The sequence below is a fragment of the Natrix helvetica genome (assembly GCF_964273705.1).
Source record: "Natrix helvetica genome assembly, chromosome: 3".
NCBI classification, from domain to species: Eukaryota; Metazoa; Chordata; class Lepidosauria; order Squamata; family Natricidae; genus Natrix; species Natrix helvetica.
In genome coordinates this window covers 153,557,607-153,577,064 of record NC_138549.1, presented here as the reverse complement: position 1 = coordinate 153,577,064, position 19,458 = coordinate 153,557,607, and the positions used below count along the sequence as shown (strand labels likewise).

General features: G+C 40.9%; 1 protein-coding gene across 4 annotated transcripts in view; it reads left to right on the top strand.

The window, feature by feature from the left end:
* The window catches only part of PREX1 (phosphatidylinositol-3,4,5-trisphosphate dependent Rac exchange factor 1), a 258,200-nt gene extending 247,524 nt beyond the window's left edge, over positions 1–10,676 (top strand). For 2 of the 4 annotated variants that reach the window (XM_081947019.1, XM_081947020.1), the window contains exons 36-40: positions 408–474; positions 1,734–1,921; positions 3,608–3,710; positions 4,684–4,751; positions 7,197–10,675. In XM_081947019.1, coding sequence (XP_081803145.1) covers positions 408–474; positions 1,734–1,921; positions 3,608–3,710; positions 4,684–4,751; positions 7,197–7,239 — 469 coding nt within the window. In that variant the 3' untranslated portion in view covers positions 7,240–10,675. Of the gene's footprint in view, positions 1–407; positions 475–1,733; positions 1,922–3,607; positions 3,711–4,683; positions 4,752–7,196 lie in introns of all 4 variants that reach the window. The other 2 variants (XM_081947018.1, XM_081947021.1) reach the window with 2 other exon arrangements.
* Positions 10,677–19,458: the final 8,782 nt, after the last annotated feature.

Sequence of the window (19,458 nt, the reverse complement as noted above, 5' to 3'; positions counted from 1 at the left end):
TTTGCACGGGACTCTCAAAATTGCAGAAGAATTGGAGCTGGAAATCTGTCTAATTTTTAATTTGTCATTTTTTGGACCATCCAACTATAGCTAGTCCATGTGTGGCCTGTAGTAATTGCCCCAAAGGTGCTTTTTCAAGAGGCAACTGGACTTCCTTGTTTTTCTTTGAAGATGTTTTGCTTCTCATCCAAGAATTAGTTTTTCCCATTCTTGGATTGGAAGCGAAACATCTTCAAAGAAAAACTAAGTCCAGTTGCCTCTTGAAAAAGCACCTTTGGGACAACCATGGCCTGGATGAATGAGAATCTCATAGACACATGTAGCAATTGGTTCCTTTTGGAAATTAAAATACTTTATAGGAGTGCTTAAAATTGCGTAATTACAAGGTAATTATTGTTTCATTTCAGGACATTTTATCTTGAGCGATCTAACTTGCCTACAGATTCAAACACCACAGCTATAAAAATTCATCAGGTATAGAAACTTCTCTGTCTACATATATTCAGATATTTGGCAAAGTGGGGAGTGGGAGAGGCAGCTACTGTTAGGATGAAAGTTAGTGCTTCTAACCTAACAGTCACAGAAGGAAAAGAGTTCAAGCTTAACCTATTCTGTGAAACTGGTCAAACCAGACCTCATTACTAGCTAAAGAAGGATTCCAGAACCTGGTGCCTTCCAACCTGATCCCTGCTGTATTTGAAAGGTGATTGGATGAAGGAAGCCGGCATAACCAAATAGTTTTACTCAATTCAAAATAGTGAAATAACGTTTTTCCAATTGTCCTTCACGTTTCTTAGTACATAAGAGTATAGATAAAAAAAAGAGAGAGAAATGAATGTCAGGAATGTCAAACTGCTGAAGTTCCAAGATTACTTGTGCCCTTGCTGTTTTTTCTACCGCATGAGTAAAATGGTCTTCCAGTTTTCATTTCATAATCCTGACCTGATTTGCCCTTTGGGATTGTAGTTAACCACCGTAAAAAAGATCTAGAGACTCCAAATGTTTTAAGAGTGCAGATTTTTTTCTCCCTTCCCAGATTTAAACTCAGCTTTAAAGAATAATTGGGATTGGGACCTTATTGCACAGACAAAGATTCAAATCATTTCCTAAACCATAAATATTCATTCAATTCACTATTTTCTTCTATGGCTGCTTTCTCTTCAATTAAATGAAGACCTCCAGCATAGTCTCAATTCTTAATAGGCTACCAACTCCTATTCTATTCTATTCTATTCTATTCTATTCTATTCTATTCTATTCTTTCTTTCTTTCTTTCTTTCTTTCTTTCTTTCTTTCTTTCTTTCTTTCTTTCTTTCTTTCTTTCTTTCTTTCTTTCTTTCGTGCTTTTGAGTCACTTTTAACTCTTGCCTGGAGTAGTTCTTGCAGTTTTCATGGCAAGATTCTGGACGTGATTTGCTATTGCCTCTTTCCTATGGCTGAAAGAGAGAATGACAGGCCCAAGGTCACCCAGCTGGCTTTATGCCTAAGGCAGGATTTGAACTCACTGTCAAAAGCAGATGCCTTAACGACTGCACCAAACGGTGTCCTGTATTCTAATTTAGAAACTCCTAGCATTGCAAAGGCTTTTTAACCTATTTGCCAAGCATCCCTTGAAGGCACAAAATACTGAACTAATAACTGAATAGTTATTGTCTTACGAGATCTCAAGGATATGGCTTTCAGGAAGGAAAGGGACTAAGTTGTACTGAGACTGGTTTTCTGTTCTTTTGCAGCTTATTCGGCCCATCAATGCAATGCAGGAGCTTTGCAGATTAATGAAATCGTTCGTCAGCACAAAAAGCAACCAGTCTGGGTACTCTAGTAATTACGTAGCAGGGGCTGGGCTGCTGCCTATATCTTCTGAATTCTGCTACCGCCTTGGAGCCTGCCAGGTAGTAATGTGTGGCACCGGGATGCAAAGGTGAGACTTCAGAAAGAAGTGGGACCAAGAACGAAGTGCAAACATTAGCTATATTCCTATCATATCTCCTAACTACTTCTTAGACATCAGTCCTGTGCAGGGGTGGGATTGAAAAATTTTAGCAACTGGTTTTCTGCCCGGTTGCTGGCTGGGCCTGGCCATGGGGGTTGTAACCTACTCAGCCTCCTCATGCAGGGGGAGAGCGTTTTCACCCTCCCCAGGCTCTGGAGGTTTTCCTTGAGCCTCGGGGAGGGCGAAAATGACCTCCCCCAGGCTCCAGAGGCCCTCCGAAGGCCAGAAACTGGCCTGCTTCCGGACTTCCAGAACTTCCGCTAGGCCCATTTTTTGCCCTCCCCAGGCTCCAGAGGCTCTCTGTGTGCCTCCAGGAAGCCAAAAACAGCCTCCCCCAGAACCTCAAGGCCCTACGGAGGCCAGAAATGGGCCCGTTTCTGGACTTTGGTAGGCCCATTTTTCATCCTCCCAGGGCCTCTACATGGGCCCTGTGCTTACCTGGCATGATGAACGGACTGGGTGGAGACTCCTGAGAGGGGAGGGACGGGGAGGTCGGGGCCAGCCAGCCTTTGCAACAATCAGTTTGCCCAAACCAGTGCGAACCGGCTGAATCCCATACCTGGTCCCGTGCCTTTGTATAAACTTGCAGAAAGGATGTGAGGGCGATCTGGCTGCGACATCTGTCACCCCATTGATCGCCAGCGTTGATTTGGCTGATCTGGCTGGCTAGGCGGGTGTCCCCTTCCTCCCTCACCGCTCCATGTGCGTCCCTCCTGAAGCTGCGCGCTCGGTGGAAGAGAACGACCATCCCAGATAGAAGGAGTGTACCGATCTTCGGTCAAGGGTATACGATAGCTGCGCTCCCCTGCTAGAACCTCCAAACAAGCTCAAGGAATAAACTTGCAGAAAAATGTGGGGGTGGGATGGCTAAAGACGCTGAGCTTTTCAGCTGGAGAGCTGACAGCCCGGATTCGAGACCTGAGCTCTGTGCAATGGGATGAGCTCCAATTACTTGCCCCAGCTCCTGCCCACTTAGCCATTTGAAAGCTTGCAAAGTGCAAATAAATAAACAGGCACCGCTTTGGTGGAAACAGCGTTTTGTGTACCTTTGGCATTTAGGCTTGCTGGCCACAAGACCATGGAAATTGTCTTCTGACAATGCTGGCTCCCTTGACTAAGAAATGGAGATGAGCACCATGCCTTAGAGTCAGACACGACTGAAACCTTTACTTTTTTGCAGGGAAAAAAAATGTAGATCAGGATGGGGAAAGTGTTTTAGCCCATGTCCCACCCTTGGTCTTTCCTTTTTATCATTAGTGTTGCATTCCCTAAAGTAGGCAAGAACAAGATAGAATGAGTGGGACCAGGACAAAGAAGTTGTAGGGACTGTAGCAAACCCAAAGATAAGAGAATTTAATGGAAATGTGGAGATAATTAAAATTATATAATATTTAGTAAATGCACAAGTGTAATATTCAATCATTTTAGCCCTATGACAATCGAAATGTCTAATTTGCTGACATGTTTTGAAGGATGCTCTGGAAGGAGTGTGGCTGGTGGCAGCCTACAGGTTATGGATATCCATGGACCGGGGGGTGGGGATTGGGGTAAATCAGCTTTTCTGACCAAGTGTTGAGTTTCTGAATGCAATGCTTTTTGTTGTTATACTGTTAGGAGCACACTTTGTGTGTCATTGGAACAAGCAGCAATATTGGCTCGAAGTCATGGACTCTTGCCCAAGTGTATTATGCAGGCAACAGACATAATGAGAAAGCAAGTGAGTATTAATGAAGCATTCACTAAGTAATATTAGCAACCATAAATTTCCAAATGGGACACTGAACATGTATATTTGTATGCACTACACAGAATTTTTATATGCAGTCTCTATATCATTTAGTGATACAAGAGGTAATAAAAATGGCATGCTTATGATAACTATTTACAAACCTGTCTTGCTTTAAACAAGACAGAATGGTTTTGGATTTCCCAGATGTTAACAAATTACAATTTTGAGTGTCCTTCATTACTGGCCCTGCCTTTTGCGAAGTGGCAAGGAAGCAACATCTGAAAAACCACAAGTTTGCCCATCCTTGGTTTCAAGAGAGAGGTGCAATGTGCAGAATATTCTCATGTGCCCAATCAGGACACTCGTCGGTCAGGGGTGGGTTGCTGCTGGCATTACTGCCAATCGACACGCAAAATTGTTCGTTCCGTGTGTGTGTGTACATTTGCACCTAAAAAGTTCTGCGCATACACACAACATTAGAAAAGGGGGAAAAAAACAACATCTCTGCAATGAAGATTGTTGTCCGCGTGCGCAGAACCAAAAATCAAGATGGTGACACCGCCGATATAACCGGTTCAGAGACGCGGCAGGCTGAGTTACTACCTACTCGTCCGAACCGTTCTGAACCGATAGGAACCCACCTCTGTTGTCAATGTGCTATGGCAGGGATCTCCAACCTTGGCAACTTTAAGCCTGGAAGTCTTCAACTCCCAGAATTCTTGGCTTAAAGTTGCCAAGGTTGGAGATCCCTGTGCCATGGTATTGTCACACTCTCACTAGAGCTGCAAGACATATTGAGGATTTTCATCTTCAGCAAGCACAGAAGGCTACTCTGCCAGCTCTCTCCTATCCAGAACTGCTTTACAGCTATGAATAGATTTTTTTCCACTGAAAATACTGTATTTCTACCTTGGTGTTCCTCCAGAGCCATGCATTACTCTTTTTGTATGTTTTTCTTTAGGGACCAAGAGTTGAAATCTCTGCAAAAAACCTGAAAGTGATGGATCAGATGCCTCAATCTGCACCCCGGTAGGTAGCTGGGTTCAATAGCAATAGCACGTAGACTTGTGTACCACTCCAATCTGGGTCCTCATTTTACCGACCTGGGAAGGATGGTAGATTGAATCAACCTGGTTTGAACTCCTGGCAGTGAGCAGAGTTAGCCTGCAATATTGCATTCTAACTACTGTGTCAGTATGGCTCTTTTAAAGAATGTGTGTGTGGGGGGGGCGTTTGGAATGTAAAGTATTGATGAAAAATCAAATCTTGCACCACTGGGATGATTTAAAAGCCACAATTGTTAAATGCAGAAGAAAGGAACATAAACTTGGACTGTTAGATCAGGGATAAATAATTTGTTTGAAACAAGTGGTAGCTTCTAATGGCTATTTCTGAACCAGGACTAAACAGATGAAGATTTTTGGATTGCATATATAAATACAAGTTATGGTATAGGAAGTTTGTTTGAAATTTTAAAAGAGGGTAAAAAGTGTTATTAGTTAGTGCTCAGTATGCTGTAGATTGAAAGTCACTTCTTTCTTAGTATCTTTATTTCTTCTTCCTTTTTTCTCTTTTTCTTTCTTTCTCTTGAATTTTTAAAACTTTTCCTTTAAACTTTTATTTTAATTTGTTTTTATTTTAATAATAATAATAATAATAATAATAATAATAATAATAATAATAATAATAATAATAATAATAATAATAATAATAATAATAATAATAATAATAATTTATTAAATTTCTAGACCGCCCCCTCTCCCCGGAGGGACTCGGGGCAGTGTACAGGAATAAATTTAAAACATACAGACAATCATACAAATAGGTAAAAATCAGATTAAACAACCCCTGTACAATTTATAAAAATTAAAAAAACAGACCTTAAAACCAATCTTAAAAATTTAGAAGTAGAACTGAGGTGGGAAGATGGAATTAGGCCAAGCCGGCTAGCTGGAATAGGTGGGTTTTAAGTTTCTGGCGGAAGGAGCGGAGATCCGTAGTCATTCTAATGTCGGGGGGAAGGTCATTCCAGAGGGTCGGGCCCATCACAGAGAAGGCCCTTCCCCTAGGCGTCGCCCGCTGGCACAGCCTAGTGGACGGCACCCAGAGGAGTCCCTCTCTGTGTGAGCGAATCGGCCGGAGGGATGTATGGGGCATTTTTACTATGCCTATTAAAAAAATCAATAACATTATTACAAAAAAAGAAATTGGAAACATTTTTTAAGTTCACCACCGTAACTACCAAAGCTGAGAAGCTGGCTTGTGTTGTCAACTCTGAAGATACTGAAAACATTCCCTTGTCCCGTATTTTGTCTGAATTTTCAATATACTTTTTCAGCCCATTTTCTATTATCTGTTAGCAAGTCATAGCAGACATTGGCTATATCTCAAAAGCAAAGTAGTATTTTGAATGTAAAATACAGTTGAAGTAAATATCTATGGCAGGGGTGTCCAAACTTGGCAACTTTAAGACTTGTGGACTTCAACTCCCAGAATTCCCCAGCCGGCTGGGGAATTCTGGGAGTTGAAGTCCACAAGTCTTAAAGTTGCCAAGTTTGGACACCCCTGATCTATGGAGATTCTCAGTCCTCAGGTCATGGTTGTCCCAAAGGTGCTTTTTGAAAAGGCAATTGGACTTCCTTTGTTTTTCCGTGAAGACGTTTCGCTTCTTGTCCAATAACCTTTTTCAGTTCTGAACTGAACTGAAGAAGCTCCTTGGCGGAGGAGCGAAATGCCTTCAAGGAAAAACAAAGAAAGTTCAGTTGCCTTTTGAAAAACCACCTTTTGGTATAGTTGAAATCAGAAAAAAACTTGCTCTTAACTACTAGGCATCTGCTGAAACAATAGAGGACAAAATGGTCCAATAACCTCATCAACGTGAATTAGTTTTGCATGTTCATATCACTGAGCATTCCAGACGGTAAAAAAATCATTCAAACGAATTTTTACATTTCATAGGTGAATTAGAGTTTACTTTTAATTATCTATTCCTTTGATGGAGGTAATTTAGCATACCCTTGTCCCAAACTGAACCTGACTTTTACCTCTAGCATTTTGGGGCCACTAGAAGGAAGTCACCTCTTGATTTATTATGGTGTAGGTCGCCAGTTTACAGTCTGTGTTTTATGTTTATATACTGTATGTTTATATATTGTGTACATTTTGAAGTTATGTGGTTCTTTTTAGGTTTATGGTTTGCTTTTTGTGGTTGTACACCACCCAAAGTCATGTTGTTGCGTTGCACAACTGCATAAGTCCAGTGATAAATAAAACAAGTAAACAAATAAGTAGATATCGTAGACTGTGTCCTAATTCCTCACCAGCTTGACTGAATGTATGAAAGTTACGGGCATCTAAGGTCTGAAGGGCAAGACATTGAGTATGGTGGTTTTAAAATAATTTGGTTTACTTTGGTCTGCCACATTATCGTTAAGGATCCTTTTGTAACACCAACTTCTTTGCCACATTTTACAGAATCTACCAGTTATGTCAACCCCCTGCAGATGGAGACTTGTAAGAGGAAAGGAAACAGATTATCTTGGAGTCACAGAAGGGTTGAGCAGATAGCAATTCTGCCTGAGTACTGTCATGCCAGTGGTGCTGAGTCCAGAAGACGGGACAGTCCCGTTTTCTATTTTTTAGGTACTCTAGTGCACTAGGGACTTCTCTTTCCCCTTGTTTCCTGCGAAATTACGAGAGCAGGCATGCTTAATGTCTCTGGGCTCGATGCAGAAGTTCTTCAAAATTGAATCTCCAGGGGATGGATGGAAGAATCACCTGTCTCAGGTTGCCTGACATGGAACATTGTGGATTCTGAATTTTGGATGGGCACAGATGATCCAAGCTAATGTAAACCTAACTGCCATGGTGTTTGGACTACACAGAGTTTCTAGCAAAATGTTGGCCAGTTGCCTTGAATAAGAGTCTCACAACACTCACTTGCACTTTGAAATTTTGTATGGCACACATTCTCTGGTTTGTTCAAAGAATTTTTCATTTCCTATTAATATAAACAAAGCTCAACTCTATAAAATACACATTCCATGAGACTTTCTACAAGAAATTCCTTTTAATTTTTACCGTAAAGTTCAGAAGTTAACACATTAAAAAAAAAACGAATGGTCCATTATGTATTCTGGAAATACAGTTATATTTTACCAGTGAGAATAACAATGAAGGATTTTTTTTTAAAAAAAAGTTGTTACAAAAGAGAAGCAAGACGCAGCTATTTGCTTCAATAATTTAACCATATGAAGGTTTTTGAAGCAAGGACAGAAATATACTTATTTATGTGGCATAGAAGGTCTGTTTCGGAATATGTTACTATATATGCAAGATTTAAATAAAAAAGTATTTGTTTCAAAGGGGCCAATAGACTGGTAGCTATGTAGTAGTTTACTGAAAATATTATTGTGATATTTAAAACGTTGCAGTATTTAAGTAGACTTTAATCATTTTAAAAAAAAAAAATAGAATGCAAGTAGGTTGTAATTTAAAACAAAAATTTGGTTGTGTATATAATGTACTTAATTTCCCCCAATTTTAGAAATGTTTTTAGTTTGATCAGGATGATTACTGGAATGGTGATTTACTTTTAAATTACCATCTGCAATGGGTTTTTTTTTTCCTAAAAAAAAAAAAAGAGCAATCTCAGGCCAGAAATAATGTTTTCGTGGAGTGAGTGCCTTAAATTAATTATCCAAGTTGGTCAAGTGACTAGGATAAATTAAGAGGAATAAAACTAATACTTGTCTATAACAATAATAATTTAACAGCATAATATGCTGGAAAATGCATATTTCTGGGCATGCATAGAAATTCCTTAAAGTGACTTATGGTATTTAAGGCATGCAGAAAAGAATTGTTTGGTGGGGGAGGGAGTTTGATGAGGGCTTCAGTGTTTGTTAATAATCAAAACTTTTTTATGTGTTACACTGAAAATGGCCCCTCTGCTTCTACTCTGGGTGAGGAAATTGATGAGGAAGAAACATGCTGTCATATCTGAATTGATTTGAGATTCTTGATAAACGTACAATTTCATTTCTGATTGGTGCATAAGACTCGTTTATTCGTATTAGAATAAATAACCGTCATATAACTAAATGGCCAGCAGATGGCAGTCTTAGGCTTCTTGGTGAAAACCACTGTACTACCCCCCCCCCTTTTCCCAAAATGGATTTTTAAAAATCCATTTTAGTTGGAAAAATAACATTTAATAGTTGCTTTTAATAAGTTACTGAATGGAACTCATTTAAAGTTAGTAAAATTTTCTGGAAGATTTGCTCAGCAAACTGGGTCTTAGTCCATGCTGCTTGGATGCTCTAATTGAAACATAACAGTTTATTCTCCCCATTATATACAGTAACATGGTGAGCATCCAAATTATAGACTCATTTAAAATAGTTTACCCAGGATAGAGATTAATATTTTGCATGAGACTTTCTCAGCAAATTGCATCTAGGTGTACAACCAACGAATCTTGTCTACACGTGATTGCTGAGCTAGGGAAAAAATAGATAGGAATCTTAAGTCTTGCATCAATTAATCTGCATGGCCCAGCATCAGTCAATCTGCCTTGTGCCCTTCAGTTTCATTGAGACCATTGTGAAAATTGATTCATGTAACTAATATTGGGGCCTAATTAGAATGTCAAGAATTTTATTGTCGCTCTTGCCTCCCACACACCCCATTGAATGTAAACATGCACCATAGGTTCTTCTGCCGGACTAATGTACAAGCATGAAACGCCTTATGAGATAGTTAAGGATTCTTTTCAAAGGAACCAGTCGCTTGCTGTTTGCTTAATTCACATCTTTCATTTTCAAGTCTGCACATTTTGTATTGTTGAGGATATTGTATAATGGCATGTGAGAATTCACCAAGGCTGCAGTCTATATTTTCTTAAGCATTGTCCAGTGTCACAGAAGTGAGCATACGGAAGAGAAAGTAGAAGTACATCTCTTGCAACAACATTTGCACATTTGGAGAACGCCTGGAAACCAGAACCAGGTACATATTATGACATTGAAAAGGTCACAAGACTTTGGGATAGGTTCAGTAGAAGAACAAAAGTGTGGTCACAGATACCAACTACAGAGAGCATGGTGTAGAGCTGTTTTTGCTACTCCAGCTGAACTCACTACCATGTCCTAAATTCAGTCTTCTACATCTAATTCTCCAGATATGCTGGATGTCAGCTCCCAGAACCCTTAGCTGTAGCAGCCATTGCCTAGTAATGCTTAAGTAGCTGCTGTCACACACTGTTGCTCTGTAGAGGATTAGACTTGGGTAGCATAGTAAGCACTAGGTGAAATTTTCCTTTGCAATTACTTTGAACATCCATTGCATGTTTTTCATGGTTTCCTCCCTTAGAAGCCTGCAACTGACAGTTTCCCAATCACAGCACTGAAACAGGCTCCTGGAAGCTCCCTTACTCATCTCTGTCATACACAGTAAAGGAGCAATCGCTTCTCTTTATAATAAACTTATATGGGATTTTTCTGAAGACATTGTTTTTGCCAATCTGGGGAAGTAACAGAACATATTTTTATAGCAATATGTAACTGGCATTTTCAGATGTACTGTATGTATATAAAAAGTACACCGTCCTGGTAAAGTCAGCTCCAGTTGCTTTCTTTCATTTTTCCTTGCTGTATTGCTAATGGTATGTATATGTGTATGTGATAAGATAAATGAGGTAATACATTTGATGTCTAACCTATTTTGTCCATTCATTGATGATCCATGTGGTTTCTATTGGTGCTGCCTTGTTTGCCTCTCAAATTGGTTACTCTCGGAACTCAATAGAAAACTGATGAATCAAATTTTGTTTTTGTTTTCATTAGTCTCTCAAGCAGATATTTGTCTATTATGAAATGACAGTTCCCACAGAAAAGTTCCTTTTAAAACTATGCTTTATTTTTTTTAAAAAAGTTGCCATTTCCTGGTTTTATAAACACCATGAGAAAAGGTTTTAATTCCTCTCTTTTCTGCCAGACCTCTTAGCTGGGAAAGTGGGAAATATATATATATATATTGGGGGGAGGGAGGGCAAATTCATTTGGGAAATCTCAACATAAGCTATCAGTAGTTAAACGCAGACCTGATGCATTAAATAGCAGCTGTGTTTCATTAATTCTGAGGATCCTTACTGACATAATGAAGAGAATAATATGGAAAATTTGGCATTTGATTCAGACATTACGTTACTGTGAGTTTGGGTTTCACTTTCCCATTAAATTTGCAAATATCTTCACTAAAGAAATGTGGAGAACTTTGTTCAAAAAACAATGCAGCCCATAATCCAGACCAGGGTCTAAACGAAAATGCAGTATGTGATGCAGTGGTGAGATTCAAATTTTTTTACTACCGGTTCTGTGGGCATGGCTTGGGCATGGTGTTGCTTGGTGGGCGTGGCTTAGTGGACATGGCAGGGGAAGGTTACTGCAAATCCCCATTTCCTCCCGATCAGCTGGGACTCGGGAGGCAGAGAATGGGGGCGGAGTCAGTCAAGAGGTGGTATTTACCAGTTCTCCAAACTAATCAAAACTTCCGCTGCTGGTTCTCCATAAGCTTCCATTCATCAAGATCTACAGCTAAATCTTGATTGGACTTTCTTAACATCCTAAGCTAGGCTAAAAAACTAGGTATTCTGTGATTGAATGTGATGAAAACCCAGCATCTTTTAGCATGCTAAGTAGCCTATTGTGTTAAGCCATTATCAGAATGTGCAAATCCAAATGTTCTGGAGATGCAACATTTGGAATGTTCCAACAGTGAGAATTCTGGAATGTTCTGTTCCTTCTTCAGACTTACCAAGCTGTCTGTGATGTAGTTTTCCAAACCAAACAGCCTCGTTTGTGGAGTTAGTCCATGTGCAGAACATCGCAATCGCCACTAGCTACTTCTAATTTGGAGGATTAATGGATCACTCCAGAATAATTGGCTTAATGTGATCTGGAGAAGGATTGATTGGATTGTTAGCTTCTGTACATACCTAAGCCATAATATGATTTAGTTTGTTGGATATAATATGTAATGTGAACACAGGAGTGTTATTCCAGAGATAAGATAGATTCTTCCCATACTTAAAATTTCCAGGCAGTTCACATTGTTGAATCTGCATAAAATGAAAACATTTTCTAAATCAGGGCCCCCAAACTTTTGGACCTCAGTGACCACTAAATTCATAATTTTAAAACCCGCAGACCACTAATATGAGCTACCTAATGACCAGCTGGGTAGGCGTGGCTAGGTGATAGTGACTGAGTGGGTGGGGCTAATTTGGTGTCATATCGAGGGGCGCCTTGCCAGCCTCTACTTGCCACTCCTTGCCTGCCTGCCCAGGCTGCTTAGGGCCTCAACAGGAAACAGTTGCTGGAGCTAAGCAGCCACCATGAGAAAGAGTTGGCAAAACAGCTGGCTCAGTTCAAGTTGGATCTGATCAAGAAAGAGGCTCAGCAGCGGTACCTCACTGAGGACTATGAGCATAGGCTTTCCAAGCAGAGGGAAGACCTGCAGGAATGCAAGGCCAGATGCCAGTGCCTCGAGGTTCAGCGAGCTGAGCTGGTCAGCCAGTTCCAGTCCATGATGCAGTCCCACTGGAATGAGGCCCTCCGACTCTTTGTCACCAGCAGCGCTTCCCTCCAGCCTTCGCCCAAAGCCCCCTCAACCAGGAGGCTGAAGCAGACCCCAAGTCAGAATTTCTGCCCCCCTCCGACCTGCACAAAAAGACCCCGAAGGGAGAGACTCTCTGCAGCAACACAAGCATTCTTTGCACGTATCCAGTCCAGGGGCCGTAGTTTGAGGACCCCTGATTTAGTGCAATATAAAAAAATGCAAATAATTTTTCTGCGGACCACCAAAATTTTCTCACAGACTACCAGTTGGTGACTGCTGTTGTAAATGAATAATTGCAGTTTCTACTGCAGAAAAGTTCTAGATTAGTTCTAGGTTAAGCATTTACTTTAATACTAAGTTTAATGTGTATGTACAAGTGGGAGAACAGAAACAAATTTTTATTACACTGATTTATGGTGTGCTTAATCATGGATTATTGAATAAGCCACAAAGGGTTAATTCATAATATATTCCAAAGCTGAAACATTTATTTATTGAGTATATCATATATACACTCTCAATGGCTCAGGACCAGTGGTGGGTTTCCCGTTTTGTTACTACCAGTTCACCCTGCCCTCACCCGCCCACTTTGCGTGCATGCGTCTCCTCCATGCATGCACCCGGCCTTCTGCACATGTGCTTTGCTCACATGCACACCTTCCACCAAGGGGTGGGTTCCTGCCAATTCTAACCTCTTCTATAGAAGAGGTTCCACAAATCTACAGTGCCGTTTAGAACTGGTTCCAGCTCCCTCCCTCCCTGCCTGTCCGCATATCATCAAGATGAAGAGAGAAAGGAGGAATTCTGGGAGTTGAAGTCCACAAGTCTTAAAGCTGTCAGGTTTGAACACCCCTGGGGTTTTTTTTTTCTAAAGGGTTAGGGGTGCAAGAGTCTTGTAACTTGACAGCTTTAAGACTTGTGTGCTTCAAATGCCAGAGTTTCTGAGCCAACATTTAGGTTGCTAAGCAAGAGGGTTGTTAAGTGAGTTTCACCACATTTTACAAGTTGGCCACACCCACCCAGTCCCATGACTGCCAAGCCACTCCCACAAAGCAGGCCACACCTACAGAAGAGGTTCTAAAAAATTTTGAAACCTACCACTGCTTCCACCCATGCACCCGGCCTCAAAAACATGCCTAAATAGGATGGCATAGAGATTTCCACTACCAGTTCGGTTGAACCGGTCTGAACCGGCTGAATACCATCTCTGCTCACGACCTAAAAAACTAAATAATAAGTTATTAATTGCCTACTGCCCAATTCCCAGTAATTCCCTGACTGAAACTTCCCACCAGTGGTGGGTTCTGGATCCCGTTGCAACCAGCTCGGTGCAACAGGGCCGGGCGTCCACCATATGCATGCGCGTAGCACTCACGCAGCCTGCGCATGTTTACTTACCGGCCACGATGCTCCAGCTACTCGGCGGAGTGTTGTGCAGGCGCCATACGCTCCGTGCGCATGTGCGAAAACCCCGATCGGCTCAAATACAGGTAAGGCGGGCGGGCCTTCCGGAGCACCGTACCGAAACGGTACCTGTATCGCCTGTACCAGGGCGTACCGGTCGTATCCCACCACTGCTCCACACCATCTGTATGTGTGTGGCACATGTGCAATGCCCATGAAAAAAAGGGAGGAGCTTCAAATTGCACTGTTGCAACTGCGAACTTTACTTTTTTTGACAGGATGGAAGTGGTTTATTGGGTTTGAATGACTATGCTCTACCAATTCTTCAAAATATGGAGATTTTTTTTAAAAAAATTATAAGTAGCTGCTACAATGAATTTATTATATGCCAATTAAACTTATAAAAGCTCACTGTGGCCAGTGAAAGGAGAAAATGATTGTTTCATTAGTTTCAAGCAATGGCTTCTGTAACTGTATGTATGTATGTATGTATGTATGTATGTATGTATGTATGTATGTATGTATGTATGTATGCATATACTGGGTTTTAATTCTCCAGCCATTACAAGCAATTTGCTGTGTCAGTCTCATTCTCCGTGCATACATAAGAGTGGAAAGCAAGCAAGCAAGAGAAAGCTTGCAAATGTTTTTCAACTGTGAAAAGTTCTCACAGCTTGATTCAATAAACTTCTGCAAGAAAGTGTTGGATGTATCAGATGTTGATCTATCCTGAGTTATTTCACACTGCCAGCATTGCTCGATGACTCATCCCTGGAACGTGTTGACTTGTTCGCAACTGCTACCCTGCTAGATCTATCAGGATGCCAAGATTTTTTTTAAAAAAACCACAATTATTGGCAAGATAATGGCCTGACAGGAGTGGAATGAGGGCAGCCCGCATGGCAACGCATGCTGTTTTCCATTATTTCATCGCTGCTCTGTAAAGAGTTTCTGAAGAGAAATCTTTACAATCTGTTTTAAGGATCTAAGTATTGGGTCCTGGAAGTACAACATTCAGATCTCTTGTGGCTCTGTGAACACATTAATATTGTTGCCCTGAGAAATAATGGGGTTGCTCATACTGCTGTGATGCATCTCCTCTCCTGCCCAGGTTGAAGTGACAGTTGCTGATAATGTTTGAGAAAAATGTCCATCCATGGAAGGAGAGGGGAGGCCTTATCCGCAAAGAGAGCTCCCATACCGTGGGGCAGGCAAACCACACAACAGCTCCTTGTGCACAACCAACCAAGCCAGCCTGGTTGGCTGGTTGCTTTACTTGCGTCATCAGACATAATCTGGACAGGAGAATTAATTAGAGATTAATCCTCCCTTCTGGTCTTTGAATGCAAACATAGGAAACTGGAAATTCATGGCATTTTTTAATCTGAGAGAAGAAATGGGAATGGAGAAAATAAATCTCTTTACACATAAACATTGGTATACAGCCAGCTAGCCAGAAAGTGTAGCTTTAACTTAATTGGGACACATATATTTTGCACCAACTTTATTATTTTATTTTTGTGTATAGTTAATAAGCAAAAAATATGAGCTGCCCAGGAACTTCAAAATGTTTGTTAATCAGTAAACTGGGACTGGCCACATTTTGCTGGTTCATCTGATGCTGGATCAATTGGTAAGTGCTTGTAGTGAGAACTGCATCAGCCCGGACTCAATAAAATGTGATTTTATTATCAAGGTGCAGGATCCAATCTGGGTTGGTCACTAGTACCAGAGATTTAGTCTTCTGAGTTTTCAGACATACTGGAGTCCAGTGGTGGGGTTCAAAATATTTACAACCAGTTCTGTGGGCGTGGCATGGTGGGCGTGGTATGGCTTGGTGGGCGTGGTAGGGGAAGGATACTGCAAAATCTCCATTCCTTTCTGAACAATGGGACTCGGGAGGCAGATAATAGATGGGGGAGGGACCAGTCAGAAGTGGTATTTACTGGTTCTCAGAATGGCTGAAAATTTCTGCTACCAATTTAGAGAAATGGCAAAAATTGTGATCTCAAAATTACAAAATGACAATGTCAACAGCATATAAAGAAAATGTATATAAGATGTTTTACAGGTGGATGTTTTACCCCCGACGAGAATTGCAAGAATGTTTAAGAATAAATCCGAAAAATGTTGGAATTGCCATCATATTACCATACGTGGTGGATGTGTGTAAAAGCTAAAAAATACTGGACTAAAATCCACACATGATTGGAAAAAACGATAGAAAAACATACTGACTTTTAACCAGAGATATTTTTATTGGGGATGTTACCGGAAACATACAGCAGAGAATTGAAATATTTGATTATAAATGTGTTAACAGCGGCTAGAATTGTATTTGCTAAAAAGTGGAAAAACAAGAAAACACCAACACAGAAGGAAGTTATTTATAAAATAATGGAATGTGCTGAAATGAGTAAATTGACATTTGAAATTAGAGAATAAGAAGATAAAACAATTTTATAAGATATGGAATTTATTTTATCAATGGTTAGACAAAAAAACATGGAAATGAAATATGACCGAGAGTTTTACAATGCAAGGACAATGGAGTGACATAGAATATGATATAAAGATGTACTATTATTGGATGGATTTAGGAGGATGTAATGAATTGTTATAATATAAATTAATTTAAAATTTAGAATATCTTGTATAAAATGAAGGAATAATAGTTATAGTCAAATAAAAGATTTAAAATGATGATAATGTACTATGGAGAGGAAGCACAAAAGTTTTGTAACCAACTGACACACTAGATGTAACTGGAAGATGTTTTTATGTTTTATGTTTTGTTTGTGTTTGTCTTTAAAAAAAATCTTTAAAAAAAAATTCCGCTACTCGTTCTCCAGAAATGGTCAGAACCTGCTGAATACCATCTCTGCTGGACTCCAGAACCTCAGGGAACTTGAGATAGTCAGAAGTTCAAAAACTTGGAAGACTAAGATGACCCAGATTGGATTCTGCAATCATTATCTTGGGACGTGTATATTTGCCTTCATTCATTATTAGCAGGTCTTGAAAAGCTTAACTATAATACATTCTAGTTACATTAATAAATATTTATGTTATTTAATAATCATTTTCTGATTGGCATAGTGTATATCACGCTTACCCAACTTGTTGAGGGGAAAGACGGAGAGGGAGCAATGGAGGAAGAGGGAGAAATCAGGGAAGGAGAGGGAGATAAATTAAAAATAATCTGCAACTAAACACTTGACACATACTTGGCAGCGAGGGAAGAAATGGCAATGAGGCAATGAGGCCTTTGAGGTGTTCATGGTGGAAGGGATGCATGCAGAAAAAAAACCCCACTGAAGTTAGGAGTGCATCTTGTAGAAGAAAATATTCTTGAAACTGGTTCTTCCTGTGAAAAAATAAATAAAGATGAGCTTTCTTTAGGAAATACCAGGTAGAAAGCTTACTTTAATCTTTTTACAGCTAAAAACGTGCAGCATGCTGTCCTCCATTATGGAGAGAGGAGTCCCCATGTTGCCCAGTTCAAAGAGAGAAGAAAAAGAGAAGTGAACTGAGAGAGGAAGAATAATGAAAGCCTTCAGAATATCTGTAAAAGCCTTGATATTTAGACACGTGCAAAATTTTGTAAAAAAACAGCAACACTGAATATTATCTATCTTTACATGTCTTGCCCTGTTGGTCAGTAGGTTTATAGATGGTGAAAGATGCTGTGTACAAAGCTGATTTCCAACACTGAAGAATTGGTTCCTTCTGGTACTCACTATGATGAACTTCTATAAAAATCAATGAAAGATCCATAGATAACTTTGCTTGCAACATTTGAAACACAATAGAAGGCATACAATTATAAATGAAGAGGCTTCAGAGCACAGTTAAAATGCTCAGTTGATATTCAATAGGATAGTGATGGCAAACCTTTTCAGCACTGAGTGCCAAAAAGGGAGTGTCCGTACGTGTGTGCGCTCATCTGGGCCACGAAAAGGAAGAGGAGCTGCCCCCGGGCATGCGTGTAGCGGAAAATGAACTTCCAGTTTTCAGTGTGTGCATGCCAGCAAGCCTTCCGGTTACAGCCATGCTTGCGCACACGCTGATCAGCTGGCCAGCGCGCATACTCACTCCAGAAAACAGAAGACCAGCTCTTCGGGTTTCTGGCATTGCCACATGCACGAAGTCCAGCTGATCATTGCATGCGCATGTGCACCGGAAACCCCAAAGAAGAATGGGTGACACCGTGCATGCCAGGCAACATGGCTCCATGTGCCACTTCGGGCATGCGTGCCATAGGTTCACCATCACAGCAATAGGATAAAAGTTAAAAACCACAAATTTCAAAAGGCTTGGGAGGATAAAAATTAGTATTACTTATAGGCAGCACACTTTGCAACCAAAATGCAACTGCTAGGGTTGTTCTCTAATTAGAAAGCAACCACTTCACCTTTTGGCTTATTGTTCCCAAAATGGTTGAGCCAAGCAAGAGGAAGAGGCACTGGGGTTATGATGCTTTCCCTTGGAGTGGAAGTGGTAGTGGACCAGTGGTGATGGCAGGAGCCAGCAATGCTTTTATTCTTGGATGGGCTACCTAGCGACAAGAGGCAGGTGTTACCTGAAGATCCAGCTGTGGGAGCAGTTGGAGGCTGACGTGCGTGTGTGTGTGCCAGTGATAGGAAAAAGTTGTGGAAGAAAGATGGAGCAGAAGCCGCCATCTGCTGTGAAGGAATTCCTGCCAAGTCTCCCAACTGCAGTCTTTGGAGAAGATTCACAAAGGAGGAAGAGGAAAAAGGTGATGCCAGGCACCGTGGCAGCAGTTACAATAACAGCTGGGACTATTCTGACACGCAGGGCTCTGCCAAGGCTTCCTCTAAATTGGGTCTGATGATCATCCAGAAGACTAGAACAACTGAGTGCTGGCTATTGAGGGATCTGGATATGCTCCATCTCTGACTGTTCTTAGATTTTAAAAAATGTTCATACGAAGTGGACAAAACCAACTAAAAAGCACCTTGGCTGCTGTTAACAATGTTCTCTGAAGGTTTCAAGGCTGGCTAAAGAAGAACGCAGCTTTAAGTCTCTAGAAAAGGGTTTCCTTTGCAGCTTTGTGTTTTTGTCTATATGTCTTGGGGATGGAAGGGGTGGAGGGATGATTATGCATTGAAAGCAGGGGTGGTATTCACTTATCTTCCCTACCCGTTCGCAAATGTGAGCATGTGTGCATGTGCTTTTGGCGAAAAAAAGGCCTAAATGGGATGCTGTAGAGCCAGGGCGGGTTAGCCACCCGCAATTTCTGCTACCGGTTCGGGTGAACCAGCCCGAACCGATCAAATAATGCCTCTGATTGAAAGTATCATTACACCTGCTTAAAATCCTTGTTAAAGCCTGACCTAAATGAGGATTTGTGCAGGACCATGGCCACTGACTTGGCTAGTGCAACTTGAGAGCAGTGGACATTAGCATGTGATGTCTTTTCCATTCATTCCAATTATGAGTGGTGTTGTGTTCCAGCCGACGCAGCCAGCAGATGGCGCTGTGTAAAATGCCTCTGATTGGCCCTGACGCACCTGCCGGTTGGCAGGAAAATAGCAGAACTCCCATTGGTTCTCCATCTGACAGCTACTCGTATAAATAGCTGTCAGACAGGGTCAGTTCACCTTTTGCCTGTCAGTAGCTGTTCTGTTAATAAATGTTTACTTGAGACAGCACCTCCTCAGTTATTGATGCCTCAGACCATAAAACTGGC